Genomic DNA, 27,241 nt, shown 5'->3' with positions numbered 1-27,241 from the left:
AGATACCTAGACCGAAAGTACAATATTTATATGTTTTGTTTTGAAATCCTCAGGTTTGGCTGTGCTGCTAGGAAGAGATTATACTGTGAGTTACAACAGTGCTTGTTGTTCTACCTACTTCTAAGGCAGTCAGGGGCTATTAATGGATTTAAATTTGTAAGGTCTGATTTATGTTTCAGAGGCAGGTGTTTAACAGGATCATTACCACTGTTTATTAGCTGCTCACAATATTCTTGGCCCAGTAGTTTATATCACAGTTTTGGGGAATGCCTTGGAATCGATTACATTCCGTTACTGCTGAAGCTGATTCATGCCAGACTTTGGTTTCAGGATTCTTTGCCTGATGTTAGGGGACCAGGTAACTGAAGCCTGGTCTTTAAAGAAATTCCAAGAGCTACACACTAAAGACTCTGGGTCGTTATGGGGGTAAGTGATGGTGTTAGTTGGATGCAGGGGTGGTGCAGTCAACCTTGGGTAGCATTTGCTTGCTCCCAGGCTTTGGGGAAGCCACCGCATCTCTCTGGGTCTCGGTTTTTCCTTCTGCTAAATGACGTTTTCTGGACTCAGTAGTTGCCTACAGTCCCTTTCAACTCTGAATGAGTCTGCGATTCTGTCAGTAGACCGTTTGCTCGATTATCCATGACGCTTTGAAAATTCTGTGTTGACTTCTTTCCACACCCATGAAAAACTCCATCATTTTAAACAATTACTCAGCCAGTGTTTGTCAGAGGATTGAAGGCATTTGAGTGTGAGCCTATATAGTACTTAATTTGGAAGGTAACAATTACTGTAACATTTAGGTAACAGACCAAAAAAAATGGGTGTTGAATCACCTCCTGATCATGCGTTCTGGTTTCTCCACCCCCGTGGCTCCCCTCCGTTAGTGGGGCCGACAACTGCTCTGTCCATGGCTGCTCTGATGGGGGTGCCCGGGTGTGAAGATGCTCATGGGACAGCCCCAGCCCCGGCCGTGTACGAGGCCCCGGGGGAGCATGGACACAAATAGTGAATCCGGAGTGGTGGAAAAGGGCCACCCTAGAAGTGGGGCACAGAGCAAGGTGGGGGAAAGGAGGACACGTGTTTAGAGAAGGCAGGCTCGCGGAGAGGGAAGAATCCAAAACGACACTGACTCCCGCCGCCTGTTTCCTGCCGGGACTGGGTGGTGTGGTATGTGCACTGCTTTGTATGAGTCTCACGACAACCCTGCAAACAGTGTCATTTTAGGGTGGTAAAACTGAGCTGCGGAGAGCTCAGGTTACTTGCCTAGGGTTGTTTGCCTCTGGGCCTTACCATCACGTTAGGCAGCCCAATTCCATTTCCAGACTGTTCTTGGTCATTTTCTAGTTTATGTAGGAGGCCGGGAGGCTGTCAAGGAGAGGAAGAAATCCAACTGGGTCCTGGATTTGAGGGGAAGGTTATAAAACAGTGATTCTCAAGGAGGGGCCCCCGAAATCATCGGAGATGCTTTTGCCTTGCAAACACCCCGGATTCCAGCATGCCCTCCCCTGAGAGATGCATCCCTTCTGCCCTGCCTTGAGTGGCTTGTCCGCGAGAACACTGTGTTTCTCATGTGTAGGGGATGGATCCCTCGGGGAAGCAGAGGGATGGAAGGGAATTTTGCCAGAAGAGGTTGGACCTTGTGTTGGGAAGGAGATGAGGGCAGAGGCTGGGGAAGAACCTCAAGTGATGCTGACAACAATGTGTGTTTTCCCATCACAGGATGGAGGGTGGGGAGCGTTTAGATGATGAGATGAGTGGGCGTACCTGGATCATGTGGTTTTAGAGTCGTTGAAAGTGGGACTTCGTGGGAGACCCTGAAACACACGAGGAGAGAGGTCGCTGGACAGAAAGAGGAACGGGGGGACTTCTCCATCTCTGTGCCTCTGTGCGGGCTCCTCGGTGGGGAGTGCACCATGCGTGGCAGCTACGTAGGCTGTTGAGTTCTAAAGCTATCGAGACAAAGTCGGGGAGAGGGATGGGTGAGGCTGTGGCGGGGAGGAGGAGCCCTCAGACTTGCTTTGATGATCTTTTTCGACAGCCGGGCTCATGGAGTCGAACTGGTCACCTTCAGCTCCCATCCTATTTAGACAAGACATTCTTATTCTTACTTGGGAGTTTCTGAAGCAGGTGCGGTTTTACTGGGAGAATTTGGTCCAGAGCAAGGGACTGTATGTGAATGATGGATGGCTGGTGGCAGGAGGCAGTTCGTGGATTTGGTCTTTATTGTTGCTGTTGTAAGACCTGGTTCTGTCACTTTGAATGTTATTTTGGAGATGGGTGATGCAGATGATTTTATTTTTTTAAGGCAAAGCATAATTAAGTAATTTTTAGAAACCCATTCAACACTTGCCGCGTTGGTGATAACTGTCACTTAGTTACGATGGTGGTGGGTGTACTCCAGCCAAAAGATGTCACGGCATCTATAAGAGTAAACAAGCCATGGATGTGTGTTTCATTTGGCTTGTGCTGGAAAATCTTTTGTCAGATTGGCCTCACTGAGATTTGAGACCAGCCTCATTTTTTTTTTCTCTTCTCCTTCATGTTTCTCCCCTCATTGAGTGAGTTATGGCCTTGCTTGGGCAGTTCCCTGGGTCTGCCACTTACTGCCGACGTGCCCTTGAGATTCAAGTTCTTCATCCACATATAACAGTAGAAAAACAACCTCTGTCTCTTGGAGTTGCTGTGATGATAAAATATCAAGTGTATTTCTTAGTCCCTGGAAAATAGTAGATGATCAATAAATTTTAGCGATAAGAAATAGGTACAAATGGAAGGGAGACAGATTTCAGCTCAATACAAGGAAGGACTTTGTAATAATTAGAGCTTTGTTATAATGCAGTGGAGCTCATGAAATAGCAGTTTGTCTTGGAAGTAATCAGTTAGAACAGGATTTTTCCATGTTAGTACTGACATTTAAGGCCGGATAATTCTTTGTTGTCAGGGCTGTGCTGTGCCTTGTAGGGTGTTTACTGAGACTCTTGGTCTCTACTCACTAGATACCAGTAGCAACCTCTCCCTACCATGCTCCCAGCGTGACAACTAAAAATGTCTCCAGATGTTGCCAGATGTCCTGTGGGGGCAAAATCATCCCTGGTTGAGAAACCACTGAATTATAGGCTAGATGACAGCATCCTCCCATGGTCAGCTCTGTCCTACTCCAAAGTGAGTTCTTACAACAGTAGTTCCAGGAATTCTGGGGGTAGCTTTTTGCTTTGGGATGACACTTACCACTGGAGATTAAAGGCCTAACTCAACATGAAATCGTAGGGCTCTGTTGGAGCCATGGAGAGCTAATGAGGTCCCGCTTGGAAGGCCTTTTGTGGTTGGTTTAATGGTTTTTTGCTCTTTGTGGTTTTTGTAGGTCATGTTAGCAGCTTCCTATTGGTCCCTCCTGGCCCCAGCTGTTGAGATGGCCACGTCCTCGGGGGGCTTTGGTGCCTTTGCCTTCTTCCCGGTGGCCGTTGGCTTCACCCTCGGAGCTGCCTTCGTCTACCTGGCTGACCTCTTGATGCCGCACCTGGTGAGTACCATGTCTACTTGGGGCTGTCGTGTCGGGATACGTCCACCTCTGTGCCGTAGACTCATTTCGGTTCAAACTTGATATGCTCGTTAATATCTCCAAGTAGTCAATGGTACCTAAACAGATCACAAGGCATTAGAGCAGGGGTCCTCAAATTTTTTAAACGGGGCCAGTTCACTGTCCCTCAGACCGTTGGAGGGCCAGACTATAGTTAAAAAAAAAAACCTATGAACAAATTCCTATGCACACTGCACATATCTTATTTTGAAGTAAAGAAACAAACGGGCAAAAACGCCTGCATGTGGCCCACGGGCCGTAGTTTGAGGACGCCTGCATTAGAGGAATTGTGATTTCTTCCTTAAAGAAAATAATATCTTGGTGAGATGACTAATCACCCCCTTATTTACATTTTGGTGAGTTCAGATTTCAAATGTCGGATTTCGTTAAAAATATAGAGTGCAGGTAATGCGCTGTGGTGGCACTGTATGTATGAGAAGACTTAGACACTGGGAGAAGCGAGTGACCATGACTGTGGTCTTGTCTCTTACTGAGCTTACGATGTCATCAGGGAGATGACAGCCCCCCCAGCTGTAGCATCAGGCCTTTGCCAGGCATGACGTCAGCAAGGGCTGGCAGGCAGGTGAGGCGCAGTCTGGGCAGCAGGGGTCCGGGTTCAAGTTCACGTCCGCTGTTCACTGGTTGTGTCCCTGAGCTCCAGTTTTCCTTCTGATAATTGGAGGATAACTCCCATGAGAGGGACTATTAAGTAAAAGTTTCAAAATCTAAAAAGGCACCAGACTTAGGGGTCAGCCAGAGATTTTAGGGTTTTTTGCTGACCCAGGGCTGGTGGGTTGGGTTTGGGAAGGAGCACGGCCTTGCTGTATGGCCACGATCGCTAAGCAGGGAGAGCCAAGGCCAGGCCACTCGAGGGGAACCACAAGCCATTGGCTAACACCTGTTAATCTGCGTGCACTGTTGTCAGTAGAGGAAGGGGGTCCGTGCCAGTCACAGCGTGGGCCAGACACAGCAGCCTTGCCAGACTCTGTGCCCCAGCAAGTCCTTGAGGTGGGCAGAAGGACCCCCGAGCTAGAGCTTAAATTCCCTGCTCACCCAGAAAGGGCCGTGTACAGGAGGAACTATTAATCTCGATGGAGAGACGGGGGTCAAAGTCCATTTCTTCTGTTGGCTCCTGGTGCATTAGGATGAAGTCAGCCTCACCGTAGTCAACACATGTACCCCCGGAGGTAGGTTGAAGTTCTCTTCCCCGCCTTTCTGCCTTTATCTCGCCTTAAATCTCCCAACTGGAGAAAGAGAAGGAAGAATTCCTAGGACCTTGGCCTCTGGTCCCTGCAGCTAGTGAGACACTGATTCCTTGTGTTGTAGGACTGTCCTTGGACCAGATACCTGGATGTGATGTTGGATGGACAGTTGTCATATTGTCTTTTTTTTTTTTTTTGAGGCAGAGTCTCACTTTGTTGCCCAGGCTAGAGTGATTTGCCGTGGCGCCAGCCTCACTCACAGCAACCTCAATCTCCTGGGCTCAAGCGATCCTCCTGCCTCAGCCTCCTAAGTAGCTGGGACTACAGGCATGCGCCACCATGCCCGGCTAATTTTTTTCTATATATATTAGTTGGCCAATTATTTCTTTTTATTTTTAGTTGAGGTGGGGTCTCACTCTTGCTCAGGCTGGTTTCCAACTCCTGACCTCAAGCAATCCGCCCGCCTCGGCCCCCCAGAGTGCCAGGATTACAGGCGTGAGCCACCGCGCGCGGCCTGTCATATTGTCTTAAAGGAAAGACTGTGTGTCATTTTTTGTCATCAAAAGATTGAATGGCAGTATCTGTTTCTGACCCCGAACATCTGGCTTCCTTGCTGTTGAATATCCCCGTGCAATCGCAGCTTCCAGAGGCGCTCGATGGGGACTGCCATCCCCAGTCCCCCCAGTTATGTGTGAACTTGCTGTCGGAGCGTATTTTGCTCGCCCCGATGGGATGATTTGATAGCCAGTGGCCTTAACTCCTGAGCAGCAGGCAGAGTCTGGCTGGGCGGCTCTGCCCAGTCCCTGCCAGGCCTCATTCTACCCCTACCACGTGGGCCCCGCTGGGCTTCTAAGACTGTCCCTTGGGCAGGGCTCTGGGCCTTCATGTTGGTCATTACTGCTGGTGCAGGGTGGTTGTCGGGTGTATTTGATCAGCTGTCTGGGTGTAGGGGCTTTCTCTGGGCAGTGTAAATAGTCACCGGCCAATTTGTACTGTGCAGCTCATGTTCTAATAATATGCTTTGAGTATGGAAAAGGTCCCAGAGGAAAGTTCTGGACATTCTCTACAGAAAATCAGCAATGGTTTGGGAGTGGGGAGTGGTGGGTGCATGTCTAGGGAGGGGCACGGAAGGTGTCAGAAAGGGGCAGGATCACCAGTAAAGCCCAGAACCTCATTAGCTGGCAGAAAGATCGGCCTGACAGTAAACATCTGTTTCTAGGGCATTTTAAAAGAAATTAATTCTTGCTATTGATGTGAGAAGGGGAATTTGTCTTAGAAGGTCTTATAAATAGATGAGAATTATTTATAATCGCTACAGTCATTGCATACAAATGTTGAAAGAGACGTGTTTGGAAACAGTCCGTGGACCTTCACTCCGAGGCAGGCTGAAGGCTTCCTTTGGTTTCACTATTCCTTTGCTTCTCAGACCCAAAAAAGGTGGCAGCTCAGACCTGTGGCTTTATGGAGTCTGAGTTAATGCATTTTGAATCCTGAGTCATCACGGTTTTCTGGCTTGGATTGAGCACCCACAGGGAATATAGTCGTCTGCTAGGGGGTGGGTGTTGAATTTGTCTTCAGGGTGCTTGTTGCTCTTGTAATTTAGAAACCAGTGGCTTTTGAGGCTGTGGGTAAATTCGGTTCCAGATCTTTTCAGTTCCCAGGTCATCCCACCTTATGACAAAGCCCCTCTCTGTTCAGCAGGTGGCCCAGGAGTAGAAAGAAGTAGCTGGAGCAAAAGGCTTTGGCCGCGGTTCTGACCAAGGGGCCCCAGGATGTAGGGCAGAAAACCCCAGCACCTCTTTCCTGTCCTCTGGAGACTTTTCTGGTTGGAGTCTGCTAGGGCAAAAGGAAGCACGCCAGCCTCTGTTGTTTCACCTGGAAGCCCAGGACGGGCAGAACTGTGGTTTGAGGGATTGCTTTGCAATGCCCGTGACCATTCAGGCGCAAGTCCCAGGGCCCGCCCAGGGACATCAGGGCCACCGACCCTGGTTATTCATTCAGGACACAAATGGCAGCAAAACTCCTGGGTTAGTGGGAAGGAAACGGTTAACAACCGACTATGTTCTTTAACTCGTTTCTGTTCAGCCTTTCAGATTCGTTTGTCTCCCTGTTGGAGCCAAAGCAAAATATTGGTCATGGAAAGGGCTTTACTCATAACAGCCTGTCAGGTTGAAACCACTGTGGCTCTGTTAACTTGAGATGCATCAAGTTCCTCTCCGAACTGGGTGTTTGTTTTCTGTGTTTATCTGGGAATAGAGTAGAGAAGGCTTGTGCAGTAACTGTTAATGGCAAATGAACTTGACAGGGGTTCACTGAGACTTTGCCAGGTGGGTTCTTAATGAAAGGGGAGACGGGCAGGGGGTTAGGAAAGAAAGGTTCGGCCTGCTAGGCCTGGGCCAGCCTGAGCCAACACCCCCCTTAGGGACGGCCCTGGGGGGAAACAGGAAGGACCTTGAACAGCCGTTTGGAGATACTGACATTGTTACGATCTTTCCCGTTGTGTTTCTGTATGAAGTTAACAGGTGCAGCAGGCCGGACACCTTTGCCTTCAGTTGAAAAGCAGTGATTTTTCTGGGTTACGGTAGGGTGGGGGAGGGGGGTCGTGTGTGTGCCCCAAGGCCCCTTGTCTTTCTTATTGGTCACATTAGTATCACATGAATACAATTAAAAAAAAATCTCATCATGAAACATTTTTGAGATAATTTTATGTGAAAATCCTTCCCTGTTCTCATCTTCCCATACCAACCAGTGAAGGATCGCAGTTAGTGGATATCATTCCAGTCTTTTCGCTTTTTTTTAAAATAGAAAACCAGTTATGCCATACCTTTTAAATATTGAAATATAAACCCTCTCCCCCATGTGCTTGTGTTGTTTGAGTAGGATTTAAATTATCTTTATGGCAATACCAGCCCGGACTCCATGTGGGTCTTCCTTCTCTTGTGTGTGTGCATGTGCACATTTTTAGTTGGGATCAGTTTGCATTCGCTTCTGTGTTATTTTTAAACTTGAAATGATTTTATGGTCATGTTAATACCTATATAGCATCTTACCATCTTAGTGTGGTTTGCTCAAATGCTCTCCCTCTCTGAGTAGTTAGCTTGCTCTGTGCTTTAACATATGCTTATATGTGCCTCTGGAAATGTAATTTTGTTTTGTTTTCTGAAAAACAAATGGTAACATATTGACTGTGTTGTCGCTACTTGCTTTTCTCGGCTTGTTTTGCATCTTGGCAGTCTTTTCCCGGGTAGATATGTGCTCCCCATCCCCTCCTCCCTCCCCGCTTGGCATTTGGGTCCTGAGGAGGCTGCCGGCGTAGGTAGCAGGTGCATGTGACTCTGAGGCTCTTGTATCTGAGAGGATGTGGCCAGTAGTCCTGCCTGGACAGGCTCCTGGGGGGGAGGAGGGGCTAGCAAGTAGATACCATCTTCTCAGCTCCTCCTTAATTTTTTTTTTGTTGTTGTTAATAGAGATAGGGTCTTGTTCTGTTCAGCCCAGGCTATAGTGCAGTAGTATGCTCATAGCTCACTGTACCTTGAACTCCTGGGCTCAAGCAATCCTCCTGCCTCAGCCTCCCGAGTACCTGGGACTACAGGCATGCACCACCATACCTGGCTAAGTTTTTAAATTTTTTGTAAAGGCGGGGTCTCGCTATGTTTCCCAGACTGGTCTCCAACTCCTGGCCTAAGGCAGTCTTTCCACCTTGGCCTCCCAAAGTGCTGGGATTACAGATGTGAGTCCGGCCCTCGATTTATCTATGTCCTCAACCATGTTCAGTTTCTGTTCTCATTGTGACGGCGAAGAAGATGCCTCTAGTGGACACTTAACACGTGCTTTTCATATGCACCCAACTTTTGCTGGTGTCAGCATTTGGCCAGAGCTGCCATGAGAGAGCACATGTGACAACTGTGACAGGTGATTCCATACACCTGTGACAGGTGATTCCATGCACCTGTGACAGGTGATTCCATGCACCTGTGACAGGTGATTCCATGCACCTGTGACAGGTGATTCCATGCACCTGTGACAGGTGATTCCATGCACCTGTGACAGGTGATTCCATGCACCTGTGACAGGTGATTCCATGCACCTGTGACAGGTGATTCCATGCACCTGTGACAGGTGATTCCATGCACCTGTGACAGGTGATTCCATGCACCTGTGACAGGTGATTCCATGCACCTGTGACAGGTGATTCCATGCACCTGTGACAGGTGATTCCATGCACCTGTGACAGGTGATTCCATGCACCTGTGACAGGTGATTCCATGCACCTGTGACAGGTGATTCCATGCACCTGTGACAGGTGATTCCATGCACCTGTGACAGGTGATTCCATGCACCTGTGACAGGTGATTCCATGCACCTGTGACAGGTGATTCCATACACCTCCGCAGAGAGGTGTATGTCTGTGTTTCTCTCCTTTGTAGATTCTCTCCATCTTTAACTTTCTAATTCCAGTTCAGGAAAGAATCTCTTACAGAGGGACCAGAGGAGAGGAAACGGCACAAAGAGTATCTTACAGAAAACACAGGCCACCTACTGACAGGGACTGCATCCTGCACAGCCTTATCACGGCACCCACGGACTCATTATACAAGGAGTGGTCAAATCTCACCCACAGACACCACCTAACGGCTCAGAAACTAAACAAGGCGTGTGAATATCCAAACAAAAACCTAAAGGAAAGAAACAACAACTGATCGACATGGGAAGAAATCAGCGAAAGGACTCAGGAAATATGAAGAACCAAACGGAAAACACACCCCCAAAGAGGAGCACCAGCCCCCTAGAAACGGACACCAACCCAAATCAGGCAACCAAAATGACAGAAGAGGAATTCCGTATGTGGATCATAAGAACACTCACCGAGCTGCAACAACAACTCAATAACCAACACAAAGAAACCACAAAAAGCCTCCAGGATCTGGAAAAAGAAATGGACACAATGAAGAAAAGTTTAACCAAACTCCTGGAAATGAAGAATCAATTCAGGGAACTACAAAATACTGTGGAAAGTCTCAAGAACAGGGTAGATCAAACAGAAGAAAGAATCTCAGAGCTTGAAGATAACACCCTCCAACTAAATAAAACCACAGAGAGAGAGTAGAGAAACAAGAGAAAAGAGCAAAGCCTACAAGAGATGTGGGATTATGTGAAGAAACCTAATATGAGGGTCATAGGGTTACCAGAAGGGGAAGAAGACAACACCCAAGGTTTGGACAAGCTGTTTGAAGATATAATAGAGGAAAATTTCCCAGGCCTTGCTCAAAATCTCGATATACAAGTTCAAGAAGCTCAGAGGACCCCTGGGAGATTCAATGCAAACAGGAAGACGTCACGACATGCAGTCATCAGACTGACCAAAGTATCAACTAAAGAGGCCCTTCTAAGAGCTGTAAGATGAAAGAAGCAAGTGACATACAAGGGAAAGCCAATTCGAATAACACCAGACTTCTCTAATGAGACTTTACAAGCAAGGAGAGACTGGGGCCCCATTCTCACTCTTCTGAAACAAAACAATGCCCAGCCTAGAATCTTCTTCCCTGCAAAACTAAGCTTCATATATGAAGGAGAAATAAAGACATTCTCAGACAAGCAAAGTCTCAGAGAATTCACCAAGACAAGACCAGCCCTACAAGAAGTACTCAAAACAGTGCTATGCACGGAACACCATAATAAAAACTCACGAATATAAAAACAACCAAAACCCAAAGATTAAAGGCCAGATAATACAATGGCTCAAGAGAGAAATCAAAGCAACAACATCCAACCCAACAGAATGATCAGTAATCTACCTTACCTATCAGTTCTCTCAATAAATGTAAATGGCTTAAACTCTCCACTCAAGAGACATAGGCTGGCTGAATGGATAAGAAAATACAGGCCAAGTCTATGCTGTCTTCAGGAAACACATCTAACCTGCAAGGATGCATATAGACTAAAAGTAAAAGGGTGGAGATCAGTATTCTAGGCAAGTGGAAGCCAAAAGAAGGCTGGTGTGGCAGTTCTAATTTCAGACGATTTAGTTTTTAAACCAACAAAAGTAGGGAAAGACAAAGAGGGTCATTATATAATGATGAAGGGCACACTTCAACAAGAAGAGATAACAATTTTAAATATATATGCACCCAACTTAGGTGCACCCAGTTTCATAAAGCAAACCTTACTGGATCTAAGCAAAAGGATTAATAGCAACTCCATAATCACCAGAGATTTCAACACCCTACTGATGGCACAAGACAGATCCTCCAAACAGAAAATTAAAGAAATAATGGACTTAAACAAAACCCTGGAACAACTGGGTCTGACTGACATCTACGGGACATTCTACCCAAAATCCACTGAATATACGTTCTTCTCATCAGCTCACGGGACATTCTCTAAGATTGACCATATCCTAGAGATTTACACAAAGTAAATCTCAAGAAATTTAAAAAAATAGAAATCATACCATGTACCTTCTCAGATCTCAGTGGAATAAAAGTAGAAATCAACCCTAACAGAAACTCACATTTCTACACAAAAACGTGGAAATTAAACAACCTCCTACTAAATGATTACTTCATAAATGAAGAAATCAAGATGAAAATAAAAAAATTCTATACTCCTACACTGCTGGTGGGACTTCAAATTAGTTCAACCTCTGTGGAAAGCAATATGGAGATACCTTAAAGTGATACAAGTGAATCTACCATTTGATCCAGCAATCCCATTGCTGGGCATCTACCCAAAAGATCCAATGACACTCTACAAAAAAGACACCTGCACTCGAAGGTTTATAGCAGCACAATTCATAATTGCAAGGCTGTGGAAACAGCCCAAGTGCCCATCAATCCAAGAATAGATTAATAAAATGTGGTATATGGCCGGGCGTGGTGGCTCATGCCTGTAATCCCAGCACTCTGGGAGGCCGAGGCGGGTGGATTGCTCAAGGTCAGGAGTTCGAAACCAGCCTGAGCGAGACCCCATCTCTACCAAAAATAGAAATAAATTAATTGACCAACTAAAATATATATACAAAAAATTAGCCGGGCATGGTGGCGCGTGCCTGTAGTCCCAGCTACTTGGGAGGCTGAGGCAGGAGGATCGCTGAGCTCCGGAGATTGAGGTTGCTGTGAGCCAGGCTGACGCCACGGCACTCACTCTAGCCTGGGCAACAAAGTGAGACTCTATCTCAAAAAAAAAAAAAAAAATGTGGTCTATGTATACCATGGAGTACTATTCAGCTCTAAGAAACAACGGTGATACAGCACATCTTATATTTTCCTGGTTAGAGCTGGAACCCATACTATTAAGTGAAGTTTCCCAAGAATGGAAAAATAAGCACCACATATACTCACCAGCAAATTGGTATTACCCGAACAGCACCTAAGTGGTCACATAGGTACTGCAGTAATAGGGTATTGGGCAGGGGGGAGGGGGGCGAGTATATACATATATAATGAGTGAGATGTGCACCATCTGGGGGATGGTCATGCTGGAGACTCAGACTTGTGGGGGGAGGGGAGGAAAGGGCATTTATTGAAACCTTAAAATCTGTACCCCCATAATATGCCGAAATAAAAAAAAAACACAAAGGAGAAACTGCAGCAGCAGCCCCCACTCGGGAGTCCCTGGGGATAAGCCTGATAATGTCAGGTGACCCCGACTAGTTTTACAGTGACAGGGAAAATGGGCCCCCGGCCTCAGCTTTAACTGTGCGCTTTCTTGTGCTGGGTGGAGGTTCGAGACAGGCAGTTCTGCTTCCCAGTGTGAGGCGCTCCTGGGGCCGTTCCAGTGTCGAAATTCCGGCTGGGCGGCTGCACCAACATCGGGTTCTCCCAACGTGGGGACGCGGTTGTGCCATCCAAAGAGGCTGGCGTGTAGCGGTGGATCCGGCAGCTCCAAGCTGAAGCGGGTTATGGTTTTGCAACCTTTAGCAATGTTTACTTGGCTTTCTATATGTCTGTATCGCTCGGGGTAGGGCTGCGGTAACAAAATCCCACAGATCGGGCAGTGTAAGGAACAGAAATGTATTTGCTCACAGTTCTGGAGGCTGGAAGGCCAAGGGCAAGGTGGTGTTTTCTTCTGAGGCCTCTCTTCTTGGCTTGCAAGCAGCTGCCTTCTCTGTGTCCTCACACCGTCTTGCTTCTGGGCACACGTCCCTGGCCAATCCATGCGTCCATATTTCCTCTTAGGAGGACACCAGTCAGATTGGACCAGGGCACCCAAACGGTACCATTTTAGTTTAGTCACCTCTTCAAAGGCCGTATGTCCAGGTACAGTCACATTCTGAGGGGCAGGGGGAGGGTTAGAGCTTCAGCATGAGGATTTTGGGGGGCACAATTCAGTCCATGACGACAGCATCTTAGTTTACTTGGATATTTGTGACACTGAGCTTTGAGAGATGGTGGGGTGGAGGGAGCTCGTACCGTGGCTGTCAGTTAGGCACTGGGCGTTCAGAACAAGAGGCGACTCCCCTGACACCCGAGCAGCGGGCTGACTAGGGCACCCTGGGGGGCAGGGCGTGCAGAGGAATACAGGATGCTCATTAATACTTCGGTTTCTAAGGCAGGAAACCCGTGAGCTTGCAGTAATGGAAGCGATGGCTGGCAAGTCTGGGCTCAGGGGGGAGTGGTGAGAAAGCTTATTGTTTGGAAGGATTCACTGGCAAGAGTTTTGAGTGTTTTGTGAAACAGGATCTCTTATTGCATGGGGGAGGGGGAGGGGTTCTCGACACACCGAAGCCGCAGGCCCTTCACAGAGTGACGTTTGGAGAGACCCGGCGTTCATGCCCTCCTGGGTACCAGGTACCTAGTCCCAGGTGCGAGTGGAAGCCAGGTGCCTTTGGAGGAATTCTGCAGCCTCCCGTGACCTCTAGGAAGATGCTCAGATGTTTTGGGTCCTGCTGGCATGCCGAGGGGTTGGAGAGGGGGTGGCAGGGAAAACAGTGGGTTTGCCTGTTGTGTGCATGCTGCACGTATACGTTTAGGCGATGGGAATGCAGGCCACGAACTCCTCCTCCTCCTCTCCATATGCTGTTTTTGTTTTCTAAGACAGCGAGCGAACGCTGCTCTGTGCACGTGTGTGCCTGCTTGCACTGGCCGTGCACACAGTCCTTGCTCACTGAGGCTGCAGGAAAAAATTTCTGTAGCTTTGCAGTCAGTGGCCTGGAGCATTTTGAGAGTGCCTGCTCTCTGGCTTTGACCAGGGCTCAGAAACCCACCTGTGTGGGTGATGTTTGTTCCCAGAGGGCCCTTGGTGGGTCTGGCGTGAACACACATGCTCTGCTCTCGCTCGTTCTCTCTCTCTGCAGCATAGGCTGCCTTGCTGAGGGGAACTCTTCAAGCGCTGAATGGTTCTTGTTGCTGTGATAAGAGTGACAGGGATTCTCAAATGCAAACAGGTATGGTTGGAACCTTCCAGGACTTGGATATCCTTCTTCATGCTTGGAACACCTTTTTGTATGTTAGCCATAAACTTGTGACTGGGTGGGTACCTGTCTTCTCTTGCCATGTCTCGAGCCAGGCAACATGTTTATGAAAAATATCCAGAAGTCACCGTGGGAATGTATTGAACCAGTTGATGGGAGGAGTGGCAAAGGTGATTGATGAGGGTGGGCGGGTAAAGGAATAATAGAATGTTCATCTCATCTTAACTAGATCCCTCCTTCTTCCCAAAGGTGGCTGGGACTATGTATGCCTTGCTTGTGGCCGTGTCCCTGGCTGGGGGGCTGGTGCTCCGATGTTCTGTAGAGCAGATCCTGGCTGGGCCTGTGTGGTCCATCTCCCCTGGGATTGGTCGAGGTGGTGCTGGTATTAATTGGAAGTCCCAAGCCTGGGGAACTGAAGTCCTAGGGGAGTTAGATAAATAAAGAGTTCTGGCTAGTGTCACAGAAGAAGGGAGGAGTGAAGTTGGGCATGGAAATGTGGTTTGCCCAGTGGAAAGGGAGGAGGGAGTCAGTTGAAAGCCACTGGAAAAATGAAAACATTGTTCTCTCCTGTATGGAGCTCTGGGGATGCCAATGATAGTATGTGGAACCTCACTTGGAAAAGGCCCAGTGGAGCTCTGTGTCATGTCTGTGGTTCCTGTCACTGCTCTGTCTTAGGGCTGGGTGGAGGGAAGGGATTCTGACCCTTGTGTCTCCAATCACAGCCAGTCCCCCTTGGAGCCTCCTTTTCCCAATTACATGGACAAGAAATAGGGCTCACCTTACCCCAACCTGAGCAAGACTAAGGTATCCCAAATTGAATAAACAAATCAATTAAATCATTATAAACACGATGGCAATGGTTTATAGCAGATATAGTAGCCAGTGGGTTCTCATCTCTTCCTGTCATAGGGTTCGGGGCTGAGCACATGTGTCTGTCTTGTCAGGCATATAACCCTCATCATGTTCATTGAAACCCCTGCAGACACGGTCTGCCTTGGAAAGAAGTGCCTAGAAACAGAGCTGGGCTTGTCGGCCTCTGGCCCAACAACCCCGTCACGCTGCAATGGTTTCCTTTCTTGCCCATAGCTGTCCTCACACGCTCCCTCGCTTTCCAATGGGGTCGGTGCCCATCGCATTCCCTGCCTCAGGCCAGTGTAGGCCGAGAGACCGGACACGACACTCTGAACCCCAGAGAGGGCCATCCTGCAGGTCCAGACCTGCTGCAGTAGCACACGTGGAGCAGAAGTCTGTCCCAGGCCGGGGTGGGTTGGGGAGGCTGTGGTTGTCTCTGAATGTAAACCCGAAAGAAATAGTAGTGGCCAAAATGCCTCTGGGGAGGTTGAAATTGGGCAAATTCCTGCTTTCTATGGTTGCAGTGAACCTCCCTTGATAGCTGCAGTGGCTGCAGGTCTGTCGTGGTTGGGCATGTGTTAGGATTTCTGCAAGCTGGCCGTGTGCTCGTGGTGGTAGCTTTAGTGACCTACTATTAATTTATTTTATTTTGTTGTTGATGTAGTAGAAGCTTATTTTTGCTTAACTTGTTTGTGCTCTGATGACAAGCTTTTGGGAAGATGGCTCCAGACTGTTCTGTACTTGTTCCAACCCCTTCTGTACCCAGGGGCAGTGAGCACTGCTGATCCGTCTTCCCTAGCAGGCTGAGTTCAGGCCTGGAGGCCTGCTGAGTAGGTACAGGGTCACCTGAGCATCCTCAGCAGTCAGCCAGCTCAGGTTGCATCAGAGTACATTTGGGAGCTGGGACTGTCATTCTCCCTAGACTCCTTTGAACTCTGTGTCTGTTCCTATAGGCTTTTTTATTTTTTAAATCCTTGTTATGTATCATGTTTGGGGGCTCCCTTCCATGTCTAGTTATTTTTGATTGTATGTTGGACACTGTCAGTGTTGTATTGTTGAGAATGTTTGTCATCTTAAGGAGTTCTGGATTTTATTCTGAAAGTTAATTTATTGGTGGCTCAACTTGATCCTGCAAAGTCTAGGTTTTAGGCTTTGTAGGAGGGGTATAGAGTGGTTTTTACTCTAGGACTAGAATGGCTCTACCCTTAAGAAGGATCTGTGGGGTCTTAACTGAATGATCAGGGTATACAGTGGGATCTCTCCCCACTGAACAGTTGCAGTTCCACCACTTTCCAATACCACATGACACTTCTGGAATCCCCATTCAGGTCACAATCTTCTAGAAATGATTCTCTCCCAGGCCTCATTGCATTGCACTTTGCACATGCATAGTTTAATATTTAGCCAGCAAGTCAGGGGTACCCTTTTGCAGATTTCTGAGATTCCTCCTTTGTGCAGCTTCCTCCCCTGTGGTACCCTGCCCTGCAAGCTCCAGTCTTTCTCTGTATATTGCTCCATTTCTTTACGTTACAGTTTGGAAACGTTACAGTTTGGAACATACTTCCCCAGGAAGTATGTTCGGGTGAATGTGGAGCACCCTGGTATGTTTCCCTTCTTGCAAGGAACACAGCCTTTTTTTTTTTTTTTTTTTTTTGGCTTAAACAATAGAAGTATATTCTCACAGTTCTGGAGTCTGAGAAATCCAGGATCAAGGGCCTAGCTTACTCGGTTCCTGATGGGGACCAAGCTCTCTCCCTGGCTTGCCGACGGCTTCCTTCTTGCTGTGTCTTCACACGGCCTTTCCTCAGCGCGTGTCTCTCTCTTCCCCTTCTTATAAGGCCACCCATCCTATTGGATTAGTACGCCACCCTTATGACCTCATTTAACCGAGGAACACAGCTTTGTACAGTCTGTTGTCCACTCCCTGAAAATAGTTGCTGTATATATTTTACCCAGTTTTATAGTGGTTCACTTATTATTCCATCAAGACTAAAACAAGAAATCACATGGAATTAATTTGAAACATTTACTGCAGATTCTTTGCAGGTGATCTTGGCCTCAACTTTTCTCTCCCTCTCCTGCAATCCCTCTTGTCTTCTAAATGACGATTGTTTAACTGGCAAGGTCATTTTTCAGAAGAAGCTACATGTGTTTTTGAGCAGAAGTTTCTGTTTTTCTCCTTGCAGTATTGATAATCTGCTTTTGGAATTTTTGCTGCTTTCTGACCACAGACATTTCGTTTAATTAGCAGGCACTCAAGTGGGGAGCTAGAGTCTCTTGATCCTTAGAGTTAATGGAGTGTTGCCTCAGATGGTAGGAATCAGGATAATTGGATGATAACCCTACACACAGAGAGCCAGCTGAAGGCTGACACTCCTGGGAAGGGGACTGGATGTAGCTTCGGTGCATTGGTTCTGAAGTATTGCCACAGCTGCCTTGACTCTTCCCAACTTTAGGGAGACTGTTTATTACTTTAGGGAGATTTTAGAAAATCACATCTTTGCAACAATTCAATTAAGCGCTTCTTGAGAGATGTTGTATTCTTTTATGTGCATTGAAATGATTTGCTTTTTAAAATGTAGCTTTCTGAAGCTCCACCACCCTAAGAGTCTCATCTGGGAGAACTGGAGTGGAACCTAGGAACTTATTTTTATCAAGTGTGGAGGAAATTCTGATGTAGGTAATCCACGGACCTCACTTTGGGGAACACTATATATAGTGGCTTTTCACAACAGCTTCTATATTAACAGCTAGAGGCATTGTTGTATCTAGTGCTGTATTTTACCTTCAAGAAAGCATTACAGGTAGAATAGTTACTATTAACCCATGATGCAGATAGTAAAACTGAGACCCAGAGAAGGCATGGCCCTCCCGGGGTCTTGTGGTAGAGCTTTTGGACAGAGCCCAGTTGTCCAAGGTGGCTGTAGTATTCTTCTCTTTGGACTCTGACCTTAGTGGACGAGGTTATGTTCTAAGACAGGAAAGTACCACCTTTTCTCATTCTTATTTCTCTGTAACCTCCTTCCTGATGTGGAAGGTACTACTCCACGTAGCGTTTTGTTAAGGGCAGGTCATGGGCGAGAATAGGATGGCATGCATTTGCTGTGTACTAAAACACTTTATAAACCACAGATGCCAACGTGAGGTGTGTTCTTCCTCGAGGTTGGGATCGGAGAGAAGTTATGGGGTTTTGCATAGATGGTGACGTTACCCAGTGGTGGCTTTGTAGGTTAATCGGGCACCAGTTAATAGAATAATATGGAAGAGTGAGAAACAAAAGGCCCAGGGGACTCATTGGGAGACAAATGCAGTGTTCCACCCAGAGGCTGCCAGGGCCTGAGATTGTGGGAATAGAAAAGAAGGCACATTTGAGAGACATTTAGGAGGAGGCGGCACGCCGGGGACCAGATAGATGACTGGGTATGTGGAAGGAGATAAAACAATGGCACAGGCGATCCCAGGGTTTCAGACTTCGTCGGCTTTGAGACTGTGCCAGAAGAGGATGAAAACTTAGCATTTGGAAGGGGGAGACGGGCTCGAAGGGGAACGTGACGAATTTGAGAAACGTGAGTTCAGCAAGCGCTGCCCGATGGACCGCGTGGGCATCGTGTCTGTGTGGATGGCGAGGTGTCTGCCTTGAGATGTGTCTCCGAGGTTGGGAATGTGAGCCGGTGGCTCTGAGACGGGGAGGCTGGAGTTGTATCCCTGAGCAGAAAGGGAGGGGTTGACACAAAAACATGAATCCATGAGACAGGAAATGGGTGCCGTTGGCAAGGGCCGGTGCCCGGTCCAGAGGGTCAGGTGAAGCAGGGAGTGAAGAGAACAAGGGCCTCCAAAGCTGGCTGCAGCCTGTGGGCCTGGCCCTGAGGCTGCTTGTATCTGGCCACCCACGTGGCTGCCAGGGCGTCTGGGTTTTGACAGTGACTCAGCTGGTTTATAGCAGGACAGATCCGGTGGGTTCCTTGTGCTGGAAGAGGGAGAAGAGGACTGAATGTCCCCAGCAACACGCTTCTCCTGAGACAGGCCAGGTGGAGGTTAACTTGTCACCTCATGATAGGCTGAAGGGACGTCGGGCATGGTGGCTCACACCTGTAATGTGAGCACTTTGGGAGGCCCAGGCGGGAGGATCTCTTATGGCCAGGAGTTGGAGACTGGCCTGGGCAACATAGCAAGACCCCATCTCTATAGAAAACAAGAGAAATCAGCTGAGTGTGGTGGTGCCGGTAGTCCTACCTAGTGGGGAGGCTGAGATGGGAGGATTGTTGGAGGCTGTAGTGAGCTGTGATCACACTACTACACTGGAGCCTGGACTGACCAGTGCGAGACCCTATCTTTTATTTAAAAAAAAAAAAAAGAAAAGAAAAAAGCTAAAGGGGGTTCAGGAGGGGGCCGTCCTGAGAATCTCAGTCTGCAGGCTGAGGCCCCCGGAGGCATGAGGGTGATTTAGGTACATTCTGTGGTTATCCCGGAGGGGTGGGCTCTGTAGAGAAAGGATCAAGGGAATTAGTTAAAGGCTGGTGTGGCCAAAGTCAGCAAACTCGAACGCGTGAAGGCCTGGGGTGCATGCACCTGTGACTTATTTATGATTTCCAAGGAACAGCCGGAGCACAGCTAAGAGGATGCGCCTTTCGATGTGGGTGTGGCCATCCTAGGTCCCATCCCTGGCGTGCTCTGCGTCTCGGGTTCACTATGAGTCACGATGCCAATACCTGCTCTCTCCATTTCCCGTGCCCTGCTGTCGCCTCTCAACATCCTCTACTCGGCCGCCAGCCCCACAAGGGTTGGCGAACGACAGCCTGAGGGCCAAATCGGCCGCGCCCCGTTCATTTCCGAGGCGTCCAGTTGTGCACAGCCGTTTTCCACGGCTGCTTTTGCACCGCAGGGGCAGAACTGAGCAGGTGTGAGTGATAGTTGCGATAGACACTGAAAAGTAGAAAATGCTGCCTGGCTCTTTACAGAAGCGGTTTGCCGACCTGTGACTTAAACAATCCTCCAGTCCATCCTTCCTCTTCGTACCCGTCTGCTCGCTCCATTTGGGGAACCATTATCCCCCTGCTGTAGATCACTGTCCACCGGCCCGGCTTGTCCTGCACGGCTTGTGAGTCTGGCCGTGCTTCCGGTTTAAGCCCTTCCAGGGCCCCTGTGCCCTCCGTGTGCGGTTCTGTTTACACGGTGTGCTTTGCCAGTGCCTTCTGATCCAGCCCTCGGCTGCCCTCCACAGCCCGGCCCTCCCCACTCCTCGGTCCTGCTCATCTCTCCCACAGTTTGGGCTTTCCTCCCTCCCTCCCCCCCCAGTTCCTTCCACCTGGAGCACTGTCCCTGCTCCTACCTACCCTTCGGGATGGGCTGTGTGCCTGCCTTCCCCAGAGGGCTTCCCAGACCTGCCCCCCTATGTCTTGGTTCCATGCCATTCTTTCCCCGTCCTGGCCCTTCCCTTCCCTGGGCTGTCATCACCGGTGTGCCTGTGGACTGGGTCACTTGTGACCTGAAGGTGGTGGGGACAGGGGCACGGATGTGCCCACCCTGGTCTCTGCAGTGCCCTGCACACCAGCACAGTGCCTGGCACACAGTAGGTCTTCAGGAGATGCTGACACACAAGTAAATGAATGAATGGGGATGTTGAGAAGCTCAAAGGAGGTCACCGTTATGAAAACCCCTCCTTGTAGCGTATAAATGGGAAGTGCCTTGCACAGGGTGAGTTGTTTTCTGGAAGCAGATGCATGCCCTATGCACAGGACCACATTTTTGGCACTTACAGACACGAGACACAGGTAATTAAACATGCAGCAGGAAAAGAAAGCAAAGCGTAATCTGAAATTTGAATGTGTTATATGATTTTTCATGCTTTATTTACTTTCATAATGATGTTTGCCCAAGAAGCCAGAGACTCCCACTGCCATGTACAATAAGGGTTTTGAGTGATGTTTGAGGGGAAGTGAGAGGTATAGAGCAGGGCACTTGCCTATTGCTTTGGAAAAATATTAGCAGCTTGACCTCCCTCTCGTAGTTCTGCTTCATTCTGTCCAGGGTGAGGCCTGGGCACTTAAAACAAAACAAAACAAATCCCCATAAGGACTCTGACAGTCAGCCATGGTTAGGGGCCTTTGACTGGAGGCTCCTTATAACTCGCTTTTGTCCAGGTACTGGGGTTTGGATGATTTCCCGTGATTCAAGTCTCTTCCTCTTCCCCTTTAAAGAGAAAGTCTTCCTATTTCGCAATAAAAGACTCAGAAGAGAGGGGAAGAATTTTCTGCAGGTGATGAAGGGACAGTCTCAAGATGCAAAGAGGAGAAGGGTCTGGTTCTGTTGACGGCAGACTTTGGACCACACCAGCATTGCCTAACACCACGCGGGTGCTTGGGCCCCACCCATGACTCGGTGACTTAAACGCTCTGGGGGTGAGGCCCAGGCATCTACATTTTAAACTAGGTCTCTAGGGGATTTAGATGCTCACTAAAGTGAGAGAATCTCAGTCTAGAAAGCTGGATAGCGGTACAGCAGGAATCTGGAAAGCTGTAGTATCTGGGGGGAAACCACCAACAACTTGGAGTGGGGAGGGCTTCTTTAAAAAAAATGTCAAACCAGTCCTCTGTAGCATTAGCAGACTGAATCCCAACTTCTATTTTAATGATCCCAGGCTCCCGTAGCTGGGGCAATATTTAAATTTCCAGATATTTTGGGTAAAGTTTGGAAAAATTGAAATGTGCCCTAACATTTCAAATTTCAACAACTTGTACATGTTTGCTTAGGTGTCTGGGCTTGGAAGCCCCCAGCAACATGCTCCGCCCTGGTTTGTGTGGTCTTCTGAATAACGGCGCTTCAAGGGATCCAGGTCCTAATCCCTGGGACCTGTGAGTGTTACTTTCTATGGAAGTAGAATCTTTACAGATGTGATTAAGTTAAGGATCTTGACATGGGAGATAATCCTGAATGAATCTCCAGGGTGAGCTCTAAATGCAGTCTTAAGGGTTTTTATAAGAGCAGGCAGAGGGGGATGTGAGCAGAAGAGGAGGAGAAAGCGTGACCAGAGGGATAAAGTCCTGAGCCCAAGCGTCAAGAGCCTCCAGAGAGTGGATGGCCTTGCCAGCACCTTGCTTTCAGCCCAGCGATACTGATTTTGGGTTTCTGGCCTCCAGAACTATGTGAGAGTGAATTTCCATCGTTTGAAGCTATCATGTTTTTGATAACTTGTTACAGCAGCTACAGGAAGCTCATACAGCTTGCATCGTTAGCGCTGCCTTTGGTGTTCCATCCTGCTGCGCAGGGGAGCTGGCATTGCTCTGTGCCATTGCAGGACATTTGGTAGTGAGCATCCTTTCTATGACTCTGACCTACTCGCTGTGCATGGCTAATGTCTTCTGATCAGTGACATTTGCACACATTCAGAAAGAGTTTGATCTCTGACTTCCACACGGTTTAAGAGGTTGCAGAGCAGAGTTGCCATTAACACGGGCTCTGGCGTCCCACCGGCGGAGGTCAGAGGCTCGCGCTGCCATTTGCTGCCCGTAGGCCCTTGAACTAGTTACCCAGCCTCTGCCCCTCTGAGCCCTGCTGTACCTACTTCATACGGGTTCTTTATAATAAGGCTCGAGTGAGCTGCCAGGTTTCACTGATTGTAGGAAGCATTTTTTTTTCACATTTTTTCACATTCACATTTTCTCATCTTTAAAATTGGGCTGCATTTTATAATAGCAGGTCATTATTTAATTGGCAACATGTTTTCCTTTCTTAGTGATGCCTCGAGTAATGGTATGTCTTACAATAGAAGGCATCTTGGAATCGATGAACGTGGTAATCTGTGTGGACCTGCTTAACTCAGTGCCTGAACATTCTAAGAGCGTAATAACTGTTAATGATGCTGTTATTTCAGCTGTGACCCAGAAGCAGAAGGTATCGGGTGTGATTTCACCTTTCTCTTCTAAGCCCGATAGTGCTCCAGGACCTGTCTGGTCCCGTCTTCCTTTTGCCTCCCCACTTTGCACCAACCACCTGGGTGTACACATGACTTTGTGTGCTAGGCGGCTGTAGCTTGGACTCATTCCCCTGACCTTCAAGTCTGAGACCTTAAATCCTGACTTGGCTGTAAAGTTTTCCTCCTCCTCCTCTCTCAGTTTCTGTTCTCTCTGGTAAAATGGGATACTCACACTAGCTTTTATTAAGGCTGGTGTCTGTCGGTCAGGGTCTGGTCCGAGGCAGAGACCACACCAGTTATTGGAGCAGAGAGAATTTAACACAAAGAATTGCCAACTAGGAATAAAGTTTTTCTCTAGGGTAACAAGGGAGCTCTACGGTATCACAGAGGTAGCAACAGCTGAAAGCAGCTATACCACTCCTAGAGTTGCGGAAATAGAGAAAGAAGTTGGAAGTATTGGAGGAGGGCCCCTTCAGAGCTGAAACTCGGATGTCCAAGAGGAGGTGCCAGCAGCCTGGTTGGTGATGGTGTCTTAGGCCAGGACACCATGAAGATAGTTCTGCAAATATTGGAAAAAGCCCAAATTGGATTCAGCTGATACTGTAGGAAGGCGTGGCTGCTGCCACAGTGAAGCATTTCTGGGGCAGGGCTCACAGCAGTAGCCAGCCGACAGGAAGACTCCTGCCCATTTCCTAGCCCCGTGGTTTTCCTCTAGCATCCCTGGATTGACAGAGTCTAACAAAGAACAACTAGCAAAGAAAAATGTAGTTTGCAAAGCCTCAACCGTAGTATAAAAGATACAGGGAAGGTATGTTTGGGCTGAGAGTGTAGGATTTTAAGGAACTTCAGTTGGCTGATCATCTGCGTGATGTCGCATAGGAGAATGAATGGGTTCATGGGTCAGGGTTCTGGGTCGCAAGCAACAGATCCTGTCTGCGGCTGATTAAACAGAAATGGAGCTTATAAAAAAGGGGGACACCAAGCAGCTCCCAGAATGTTGGTGAGGGAGGAGGGAGCTGGAGGTCCAGCTTCCAAGAATAACACCCCACACCAAGTCACTGAACTGCTCTGTTGAGCGCCGCCAGCTGCCTGCAGCCCTGTGCCCACGTCCTCGTTGGGCACAGGACTTGGATGCAGTTGCCGCCACGTTGGTGTCAGCCAGAAGGACAGAGAGGGAGGGGGGCGGGAGGACAGAGTTCTCCAGCTGATTTCACTGCCTTCGGAGACGGTCTGACTTGGGCGTGTCTGTAGGCAGAGCTGGGCCACGTGGCTGTCCCCTGCCTGTGACGATGCCAGGAAAGAGCGTCTGGCATTTTCAGATCCAGTTGTCGGAGGAGATCTTCATCCTCTACCAAGTCTCATAAAGTGGGCAATTCCCTAGACACAGAGAGGGCTTGGATACAGGGTAACATAAAAGAAAACCTGTCTGCTGCCCGAGGCAGCGTTTGCCACAGCAGGACCTGGGCCCACGACCTCAGTCTCAGAGGGGTCTGCGACCCCAACTGCAAAGGATGACTCCTTGGTGCGCACTCGAAACACGTGCATGAAACTGTCTCCAAATAGCAGGGCTCGATAAGCCCTTGGTAATGAGAACCCTTTGGTGGCCAAGGCGTCAAGGTGTTCAGCAGGTTCACTCGCGATTAGCAGCGCTGAGGGGCTCTTACCCCCCCGAGCGCTAAGCCCCGTGAGATGCCTGGGCTGAAAGGGCCCTTTGAGTGCAGTCTGGCTTTTAATCGGTCTTCCAGCAGGCTCACAGAGTAGGAGGGTCAAGTGTTATTGCATGCCTGACACAGACACGGCTGGGAGAAGTGGGTGTTTGAAGATGGCAATGAGAGAATGAGGGACTTGAGAAAGTGAACAATGCAACTTGGATGATCCGTAGCTCTGGAAAAAGGTATTGGTATAGTTAGAAGAACCTGTGAATTCTCTCTTCTAACAGGATGTGCTCTGAGAAGGTGCTAGAGCGTGAGAAGTTAGCTGCCACCCCCCTTTTGATGTGTGCTGCACCCTCACCCCAGTAAAGTCAGAAAGTTCCTTAAAGAAAGCTGCTTTGCTTACCTAATCCCTTCTCTGCGGCTACAGAAAATGCCACCAGCTCCCTCCCACCTTCCCAAATCGGGAATCCTACCTGGTCTGGCTTTCTTTGCACCTTGACTGAGTTGTTTCAGCAGGGACCCTCCTCCCTGCCAAGTTTTCTTCTGTGGTTCGGTGACTGGATGGGTTTCATACCTTGAGGAGCACCCCAAAGCCGTGGCATGTGTCAAAACCACATTGTGATACGAGTCTGGCCTTGGGAGACTTTGTCAGACCATTGGGGTCTTCCATGCTAGGCCATAAGTCATTGTCTCCTTTCCCCGTCACGTCTTACTGCCCTGTTCCCTTTTGGTCTTTATCTTCTGTGATTCATTGAGTGCCAATTTGTGGGGCCAGACATTTTGCTGGTGCCAGGAATCCAAAGCCTTGTAAAAACAGGCAATTGCAGAGCAGTAATTGCCATCCATAGTGGACGTGAGTGAAGGATGGGTGCGTCGGGTAACAGGGACTCAGTTTACCTTCGGGGGAGGGGGTCATGAAAGGCTTCCTGTAGTTAGTGCATGAATTTAGACTTAAGACTTGACTTGGAATTTGCCAGACAGATGTGCTTGACAAAGCACATTTGTGTGCATTTCAGACAAAGGAACAGTACAGTTGTCCCCTCTTACCCTCGGGGAATACGTTCCAAGACCCCCCAGAGGAAGCCTGAAACCCTGGATAGTACCAGACTTGATTGCCGTCATTTCAACTTCATATAAATGGGAACGTTCTGTGTATATTCTGGTGTGTTTTGCTGCTTTTGTTCAATCTTATAGAAATAAAATTCATCCACATTATTGCCTATAGCACTTGTTAATTCATTTTGGCAGTTGTATAGTATTCCACCATATGAATATAACACAATTTATTCATTCTGTTGGTGGACATTTGAGTTGTTTCCAGTTTTTGGCTACTATGTACAAAGCAAATAAAATATTGTAGAATGTTTATGGAGAAAATTAAAAACCATTTTAAAGGCCCTAAAAGATTTGAATAGAGATACCACATTCATTAATGGGAGACCTCCTTGATGACAATGGACATTTTTCTCCAAATATAAATTTAATACAATTTTATCAAAAGCCTCCACAGTTTATTTCTTGGGTGACACTTAAGAATCTGAGCGTGGAGTTCATAAGGAAAAATATAGGGCCAAGAATAGGCAAGGCATTTTTGAAGGAGGGTGAGAGGAGGAGGGGGAGGAAGGAGAGGGATTTTGATCTCTCAAAGACCAGAACTTATTAGTAATTAAAAAACAGTGTGACATGGTCCCATAGCTGCACAGAATCAAATTGGAAGATTGGAAACAGTCTCATGCATAGATGGAAACTTGATGGACAGAGTCTGGCAGAGTTGTCATTATAAATCAGTGGGAAAGGATTGATTAGTCAATAAATGTTGACACAACTGAATCGCCTTCAAGATTAGGTTCTTTGTAGCCTTTGCAAAGATAATCCCAGGTGAAGTTAGCAATGCTAACTAAAAATACTTAAGACAGCTGCACATTAGAATCATCTGTGGGCGCTTAAAAAAAAAGTAGAGATTCTGGGTTTCCCCCCAGAGATTTTGTGACTAAAATTGTATGTGGCAGAGCCCAGACGTCAAATCAACTGTATTGAGGTGTAATTTGCACAAAATGCACCCATTTTAAGTTTACAACTTGGTGTGTTTGAGTAAAGCATATACCTGTGCAATCTTTACAACAGTCAAATTAAAGACTTTATCTCCCAAATTCCCTTGTGGTCCTTCTGGGTCAGCACCCCCATGCTCCAATCTGAACCCAGGCAGCCACTGATCTGCTTTCTCACACGGTAGCTTAGTTTTAGGCATCAGTCTTTTTAAAAAGCTCTCCAGGTGATATTATTGGGTAGCCAACTAATGATAAAAGGAAGTAATCGATTACATTAAAACTCCCAAACTTCTTTTTGACAAAAGACATTATCAAGTTAAATCCAAGCCAGAGCTTATGAGAAGATATTTGCAATGCATATAATGGACAAAGGATTAGTGTCCGGAATATATAAAGATCTCTCACAAATCAATGAGAAAAGGGCAAACCATTCTCAATTAAAAAAAATTCTATTTGATTGTTTCTTCCTCTTAAATTCCTAAAGGACCAATAAATACAGGAAAAGATGCTCAATGTCACTAGTAATTAGGGAAATAAAATTTAAATTTGCACTTTTTATATTTGACAAAAAATGAAAAGTTTG

The 27,241-nt window shown here is 47.7% G+C and overlaps 1 protein-coding gene across 4 annotated transcripts in view; it reads left to right on the top strand.

Annotated features, from left to right (window-relative positions):
• Window positions 1–27,241, top strand: part of SLC39A11 (solute carrier family 39 member 11) — a 387,039-nt gene that overhangs the window by 102,092 nt on the left and 257,706 nt on the right. For all 4 annotated transcript variants that reach the window (XM_012756159.3, XM_012756157.2, XM_012756156.2 and 1 more), the window contains exon 4: window positions 3,362–3,520. In XM_012756159.3, coding sequence (XP_012611613.1) covers window positions 3,362–3,520 — 159 coding nt within the window. The remainder of the gene's footprint in view (window positions 1–3,361; window positions 3,521–27,241) is intronic.

Source organism: Microcebus murinus, chromosome 18, assembly GCF_040939455.1.
Source record: "Microcebus murinus isolate Inina chromosome 18, M.murinus_Inina_mat1.0, whole genome shotgun sequence".
Classification (NCBI taxonomy): domain Eukaryota; kingdom Metazoa; phylum Chordata; class Mammalia; order Primates; family Cheirogaleidae; genus Microcebus; species Microcebus murinus.
The sequence above is the reverse complement of the archived record's forward strand: the minus strand, read 5'-3'. Positions and strand labels throughout refer to the sequence as shown.